This window comes from Maniola hyperantus, chromosome 4 (assembly GCF_902806685.2).
Source record: "Maniola hyperantus chromosome 4, iAphHyp1.2, whole genome shotgun sequence".
In the NCBI taxonomy this organism is placed as follows: domain Eukaryota; kingdom Metazoa; phylum Arthropoda; class Insecta; order Lepidoptera; family Nymphalidae; genus Maniola; species Maniola hyperantus.
In genome coordinates, this window is record NC_048539.1 from 545,549 (window position 1) to 553,821 (window position 8,273).

The 8,273-nt window shown below is 41.3% G+C and overlaps 1 protein-coding gene across 1 annotated transcript; it reads left to right on the plus strand.

The window, feature by feature from the left end:
• Window positions 1–380: 380 nt before the first annotated feature.
• ich (zinc finger protein ichor) lies at window positions 381–7,919 on the plus strand. The gene is made up of 2 exons (XM_034968204.2): window positions 381–427; window positions 6,479–7,919. The coding sequence occupies exons 1-2, from the start codon at window positions 381–383 to the stop codon at window positions 7,917–7,919; spliced, it is 1,488 nt and encodes a 495-aa protein (XP_034824095.2).
• The last annotated feature ends 354 nt before the right edge of the window (window positions 7,920–8,273 follow it).

Sequence of the window (8,273 nt, forward strand, 5' to 3'; positions counted from 1 at the left end):
TATATAATAAAATGGGGTACGGTTCTGTAGAAATTTATCTATTGTTTATCTTGTTCGATGGTACGGAACACTTCGTTTGCGTCCGATTCGAGCTTAGCCGGTTTTGCTTCTAACAATTTCGCCACTGCTACGGGCCGTTGACCCGCGCAATCGACTTTGCGAAAAACGCCTCAAGGCCATGTACCAGCGAGACAAATCTTTATTATAATCGAGTTGATTTTTTACTCCGCAATTGCAAGTTATTGCGTGCTCGAACTGCAGTTTGGCAACTGAGTGCGTGCTGGCACTTGCAGTGATACGGACTAAGGGCCAGTGAGGGCCAGACCTTCGTTATTTTATAAAAGCTGAAAGTTTCTCTGCGTATTGTCCGCAACACAGGGATGAGCGACTATGAAGTTTGGATCATGGTGACTTTGAGAGATAACAGGTAACAAAAGTATAAAAAAACTATCTTATGGCCGCGACCGCGTCCGCGTGGACTAAACACATTTCGAACCCCTATTTTACCACGTTAGGGGTTGAATTTTCAAGTATTCTTTCTTAGCGGATGTCTACGTCATAAAAGCTATCTGCATGCCAGATTTCAGCCCGATCCGTCCCGATAGTTTGAGCTGTGCGTTGATAGATCAGTGAGTCAGTGAGTCACCTTTTCGTTTTATATATTTAGACTAGCTTATGCCCGCGACTTCGTCCGCGTGGACTACACAAATTTTAAACCCCTATTTTACCCCTTAAGGGGTTGCATTTTAAAAAATCCTTTCTTAGCGGATGCCTACGTCATAATAGCTATCTGCATGCCAAATTGCAACGCGATCCGTCCAGTAGTTTGAGCTGTGCGTTGATAGATCAGTCAGTCAGTCAGTCAGTCAGTCAGTCAGTCACCTTTTCCTTTTATATAATACTAGCTTTTGCTCGCGACTTCGTCCGCGTGGACTACTTAAATTTCAAACCCCTGTTTCACCCTCTAAGGGGTTGAATTTTTAAAAATCCTTTCTTAGCGGATGCCTACATCATAATAACTATCTGCATGCCAAATTTCAGCCCGATGCGTCCAGTAGTTTGAGCTGTGCGTTGATAGATCAGTCAGTCAGTCAGTCAGTCAGTCAGTCATTCAGTCAGTCAGTCACCTTTTCCTTTTATATATTTAGAAGAAGAAGATATAGATTGACGTCAAAGTGTAATTTTTTATACTTTCTTTGGAATAGTTCCTATTGGAAATCACATCATCCATTGCCAGACACTTAGACTCGTGGCAACTTCCTGCCAGACATCCTTAAACTTTAAAACTTTAAGGGTGTCTGGCAGAGAAAATATAGAAATATTTAAAAAAACTTTATTCTTTGTTACCTGTTACCTCCCAAAGCCACCGTGATCCAAACTTCATAGTCACTTATCGTTCCTCCATGTGTTGGGGACAATACGCAGAGAAACTTTCAGTTTATATAAACTAACGAAGGTCTGGCACGCGCTGGCTCTCTCTCTAATATGTACAGTATAATACAATCATGGCTTGAGCTATTAACTACTAACTTCCACAAAGAAAGGTACGAAATTCCATTTACAAGTATAACCATTTTGGTAAATTGAAATTATTTGTTCATACTTGTTATTATAAATACAATGTGTAAACAACCAGACAAACTCTAAAATACCTACGTAGTAATAACCTTGCGTCGTTAAAATCTAAAATATATAAAAGGAAAAGGTGACTGACTGACTGACTGACCTATCAACGCACAGCTCAAACTACTGGACGGATCGGGCTGAAATTTGACATGCAGATAGCTATTATGACACAAGCATCCGCTAAGAAAGTATTTTTGAAAATTCAACCCCTAAGGGGGTGAAATTGGGGTTTGAAATTTGTATAGTCCACGCGGATGAAGTCGCGAGCATAAGCTAGTAAATGAAATAACCTTTTCCAAGAGACTCAAATACCAATTGAAAATCATAAAATCCGTTCTGATTTTACAAAAGCTATGAGAAAAAGCTACGTGGGTTCCAAATGCGCCCAGTTCTGAGAAGAGCCCACAACTAACTTAGCTTCATTTTATAAGATGAGTTTTCTATAAAAAGTAGTGCATACCTATTTTAATAGTAATAATATCTAGATCTGCTAGGGGTAATTAAATTTAATATTAGCATGGTTAATGATCTCATTAAGTAGGAAGTTGGAGATGAGCGTTCAGATACGACGCCGCTCTGCGCGCGGCGGTCCACTTACTTGGCTCGTAGCTTAAGCTGCATTCACACGGTACGAGGATGCTACGACTGAGTACCTACGCTCAGATATACTTTATCCGCGGAAATAACCTCACCGCACCCCACCGCAAACAATTCCACCCTCACCACCTGGACGGACGTTTTTTATAATTTAAAAATTCATGTATTTATAATTGTTAGGTTCTTTTTCCTAGCCTGGGGACACGAACTGTATGTCTGGAGCACTTCGACCACCCGTTGTGCCAGATCCTTTTTTCCACGCACATGCAAATTGTGCTTCGGCGGTGTTCCCATTAGATTAAATTACAAAAAAAATAAAAACCGACTTCGTTACACAAACACTAAAAATTTAAAAATAATTTAATTTATTACCGAATATATTATGTATACAAGAGTTAATATAGTTCCATGATAATACTTTTTGGTGCTGGTGCCAATTAGCTTTAGCTGCGCGAATCGTCTAGACTTCATATTTTTATGGGACTCCACCATGGCACCTCATTGGCACCGACCCCAAAAAATATTATTATGGAACTATATTAACTCTTGTATACATAATAATATATTCGGTAATAAATTAAATTATTTTTAAATTTTTAGTGTTTGTGTAACGAAGTCGGTTTTTATTTTTTTTGTAAAAAAAATTATTTCACAATTTTTAGTGGCCCCATGGAATTATGCTATGACTGGTTAAAAGTCTACTGTTTACTAAGCTATTACACTGATCGCGAGCAATTTACTCTTATCCGTTGAGGAGTTCCAGTATCTATCTTCGAAGATGTTCATCAGATCTTTACCAAATTGAAATGGGACCTCCTTTTTTTGAAGTCGGTTAAAAATGGGGTTATTCAAGGGGCGGACCAACAAATTCCTGAAAGGACGGCAAACCTATTGGTGGTTCCTCTGGTGCTGCCAATGATCATGGGCAGCGGTAATCACTTAATATCAGGTGACCCGCCTGCTCGGTTGCTCGCCATTTTTATTTTAGTGTAGGGCTCTCTCTGTTACGTAGTCCCATGCAAATGACACAGACGAAAAATTCGGTGGGCGTTAACCATTTCGAGTAACCTACCCATCAGAAACGAAACTATGTTTCGAATTGATTTCGAATTTTTTTGAAAACATGTTTGTGATTGGTTGGTTCACGCACGCTGAGATATTTGGCTCTGTCATTTTTATGGGATAACGTAACGTAACTATGGATACTACCCATGGATAGAATATAGGTACTCGGACGCTACGGGCAAACCCAAGTGCACTCGGACGACGTCGTCCGATTATAGTTAGCTCGGGCTGCAATATTTTACGAGTCCACTAGTCACTACCCATATTATAAATGCGAAAGTGTGTTGATATGTTGGTTTATTAGTTTGTTCTTCAATCACGCCGTAACGGAGCAACGAATTGATCTGATTTTTTAACATGAATACAGTTACAGTGCACTGTACAACATATACAGTGTCCTGGAGAGCTGATAAAAGCTACTTTTAATCTCGGAAAATTAAAGAGTTCCCACGGAATATCCTTCCAGCCATTTAGAACAGCCTTCCAGCATCAGTTTTCCCAAGAGTGAATAGACATCTTCTAGGCAAGCACGCTCTATCTTAGACAGCATGATCACTTGCCACCTGCTGCGCGATTGCGGGAGAATGACAGCTACACTGTCACGATCGCAATCACCTCTGATCGGTTGACGCTCGCTCACTATTGGCTACAAAGTATTGTTGCGACAAGGATACCACAAATTCAGCCAATCACAACAATTGAGATTGTAATAATGATTGATGCAGGTTTCACGCAATCGCTCTACAGGTCTTATTGCAGCCAAGAGCTAGTCTATAAATTATAAAAAAAGGAAACTTAAAAGTTAATCCACACAAGTGCGTTTAGTCCGAGCGTCCTCGTCCGTGTGAAGGCAGCTTTAGAATGTTCGCGAACAATTAACCGAGTTATTCGACTTGGCTGACCGTGTTCTTTGCAACCACCTACTAACTATGAAATGGCTTATGGATTAACTATACAGGGTGTGATGGCCTAGTGGTTAGGACGTCCGACTCCTAATTTGAGGTCGGGGGTTCGCGCCTGGGCACGAACCTATAATTTTTCGGAGTTATTAAGTAATTAAAATATCACTTGATTTAACGGTGAAGGAAAAGTCGTGAGGAAACCTGCATGCCTGAGAGTTTTTTTTTTTTTTTTTTTAAAGAATATTAGTTCTCCATAATGTTCTCAACGGTGTGTGAAGTCTACCAATCCGCACATGGCCAGTGTGGTAGACTATGGCCAAAACCCTTCTCTGAGAGGAGACCCGTGCTTAGTAGTGAGCCGGCGATGGGTTGATCATGATGATGATGATTCTTTTGAAAAAAAATTGCAACCGCATGGCCTTTCAGTTCCCCAGCGGGTGTTAAATTAGTCATCATCATCATCATCAACCAATAGACCTCCACTGCTGGACATAGGTCTCTTGTAGGGACTTCCACACGCCACGGTTTTGCGCCGCTGAATCCAGCGGCTCCCTGCGACTCGTCTGATGTCGTCCGTCCACCTAGTGAGTACGCAACCCTAAAAATTGATTTATGTTAAAAATTATTGAACTACTACATGTAAAAAACTCACCGGTAATTTAAAAAAAAATGTCTAATACCGCTTAGATAAATAAGTTTTTCGATTATTTTAGGTACTCTTTTGAAAAAAATTTAGCAACCGCATGGCCTTTCAGTTCCCCAGCGGGTGTTAAATTAGTATTTGTGACAAAATATGAATTGTAAAGTTGTTCTATTTTGTAAGGAAATAACGTAAAGCGGTCTCCTTGTATGCCAATATGAAATAAAAATAGCGAGGCTGAAGGCTGAAACAAACACGAAGCGTGGCGTTTGGAACTCTCCTTCGGCCGCCTACGAAACTATTGCTACGTAACCAGTTTTGTGGAAAGAATATTTCGTCTTACTACTAAACCAGTTATATGAATACATTTTATTCTTTGTACCCACGGTAAAAAATTAACTTGTGCTACGTAGCCAGTAGCACAGAGAACTTTTTTTCTTACTACGTAAGTCAAACTAAGTCAAAGTTTTTATAGCAAAAAAATTTACATGTCATTGCTCCAATATCAGTCTTAATTTAATTTTATTTATGATAGGAAAATCAACAGCGAAATATGACAATAAGTTTCGTAGATGCCAATTACAGAAATATGGTCAATTACAGATTTTCTCGAAAAAAATAATGATTTGTGAGAGCGAGTTAAAATTATTTCATAGTTAGGATACAGAGGAAAAAATAACAAAAAAACAAGTACATAATATGTCATATCATCAAAACTAGATGAAGATAATAAAAACATAGATAGTATCCTTGGAAGCCTAGAATTAAAATAAAAACAAATAACTGTCTCTCGTGCATTGCGGACATCGTGTCTTTTGATGCCCCTAACTTTTGTTACTGACCAATTACAATCATAGTGAGTCCTTTTCGCTCCTATACAATTGTGCAAGAGAGAACACCCTATGTTAGTTCGTCTCAATGAATGCGGTATAGAATATAGACACCACGTTGTGCACGCTGAAGTGACGCGTTTCGTGTGACTCAGGCTTTAGTATCGAGCAAGCGGCAGCACCAATAGCTAGTGAAGCGAAGCGGCGCGCGCGCAAAATGGAAACGTTTATTGTACACCAATATCTTGATTTCGTATTCGACTAACCTACATTAAATTACAACACCTAGACATAACGTTCTTTTTTTGTATTCGATGACAATTTGGATCTAGACAGACTACTTGAACGCTTGAAATAAAATTGAAGAAAAAAATCACAAATCGTAAAGTTACCGAATTGCAGACGAGTAAAAAATGTTATGATAAATGGTTCTATTATTGTTTGCACTCGGTAAATAAGACCGGTATCTTCTATTGCGATATTTATTACAATAGAATATATTTTTTTTAGAATAGAATCTTAATATATAAAAGCTTTCCTTTTATTTCCTATTTAAAATTTCAAGGGATTTTTTTATAAAAAATGTCTGTCCTTTTACCGAGTTTAAATATTAAATTATACCTACCTACGTATTTAGGTACATACATTTCATCTAAAGTCCAGTCAGACACCTTTTCCTTTTATATAAAGGAAAGTGACTGACTGACTGACTGACTGACTGACTGATCTATCAACGCACAGCTCAAACTACTCTTGGTCAAGCGTGCGCCTATAAGGAATAAAAAAGCATCAATTAACATCAGCCCTTTTGTCCGCAGAGAGCGCAGCAGGGTGGCGGCGTCCAAGTATGGTGGCGGCGGGGTCTCTCTCGGGTCCGGCGTGGCGGTGAGGCGCGGCATGAAGTGCGCGGGGGACGAGCTGCTGCTGGGCACGTGCTGGCTCGACCCCAAGGACGCGCCCTCCCCGCCCTGCCACGAGCTGCTCGACTCGCTGCTGTCCCCCCCGCCGCTCGCCGAGCTCAAGCCGCTCCCCCCCTTCACCGGCTACACGGGCCACCTCTCCATCAACGGCATCTCCGGCCACCATTTCCACGCGATCGCGCAACGTCTTCCAGAGGAGAACAACAACTATCCAACCCAGAGTGGCTATGGTACCGACCATGACGTCGTCTCCTCCTCGACGTGCGCGGCCGATTCCGAACCACCAGACTTGGAAGACGTCAAACCCTTCCCTTTAGATTCTGACACCAAGCCCTTCCCAGAATCATCCGTACCGGCCGACTCCTGCGCTAAATCATGCTCACCACCCTCTAAATTATTCGACGACAACAACAAACAAGACATGTATCCATGCGACATAAGTTCCATAGAAGATATAGCTGCAATAATAGGTTCAGCGATAGCTGATACGACTGTCCCTTCGCAACCTGAAGACCCAGAAAAGAATGACTCAAGAGATAGCTGGATGGATATCGACGCTTGGATAGCTGGTGCTTACAGTCAGCATGGAGACAAAATTGTGCCGCAGGACTTATCCGAATTTGGTCTACCAGGTTCACCGCCTCCATCGCAATCCAGTCATCAATCCAGCATAGACTTCCCGTGCAAACCGAGCCAAGAGTTCATAAAAAGTCAGGAGTTTCTTCAGAAAAATTTAGGGCAAGCCGGGTCGACGCTGCAGTCTTTACTGACACAGAGTTACATGCCGTTGCTTCAGAATAGATTACAGAATGGTCCTCCAGTTAAACAGGAAGCTCCGAGTTCGACTAGTTACGGTATGGACGTGATTTCAACGTCTTCCCCTCCTGGTAATGCAGTGTCTACAACGGACGGTGTGGGTAGTTTACTCAACGGGCGATACGCGTCACATTATGCGCTTGGCTTAAAACCAGACGGGTTATGTAGTCCAGACAGATTGCTTGGCTATCCACACGCTCACACCACAACAATCACTCCCTCGAACAAGAGTAAACGAAGTAGAACGAAGGCAAAACAAGCCAGTAACGGACTTCATGGAAGCTCTTTAGCATTCGCATCAGCAACATCAGCGGAATTGAGTGGATTGCTCGGCAAAGAGAAGCCTGTGCATCGGTGTGGGATCTGTAATAGGGGGTTCTTGAATAAGTCTAATATAAAGGTGCATCTTCGCACGCACACGGGAGAGAAACCATTCAGATGCGACGTGTGCGCGAAGGCCTTCAGACAGAAGGCGCATCTCATAAAGCATCAGCAAATCCACAAGCGGATCGGGCGGGACTAGGGAGCTAACTACCCCTATATCGCCAGCTCAAAATGAAGCATTTCTATAGTTTAGTTGTGTGCGTGACTGGAGTGTGAACGTGCAACGTGTATGTGTAGGTGCCTTATAGAATCTCGTGGTATATATGACTCTTCTATATAACATCGTCGTCTAAGGAACTATGTTCACTTACGTTGTAATTGTAACCCTGTAGAATAACTCTCCTCCTAAGGACAAGTGCAATGTTAACTAGTTATAAGCTTTCCAGATTTATTTTGATGTAGATAATATTGTTTATAACTTGTTATATATGTAGCGAAGGTGTTGTAACTTGACTTTTCCCATTCCATGGTAGTGTAATGTTATTTCGTAGAT

Excerpts from the sequence above, each read along its gene's own strand:
- ich (XM_034968204.2), top strand. The coding sequence starts at position 381 with ATGAGCGACTATGAAGTTTGGATCATGGTGACTTTGAGAGATAACAG. Across the intron at positions 428-6,478 it reads GTGACTTTGAGAGATAACAG|AGAGCGCAGCAGGGTGGCGG; the intron begins GTAACAAAAGTA and ends TTTTGTCCGCAG.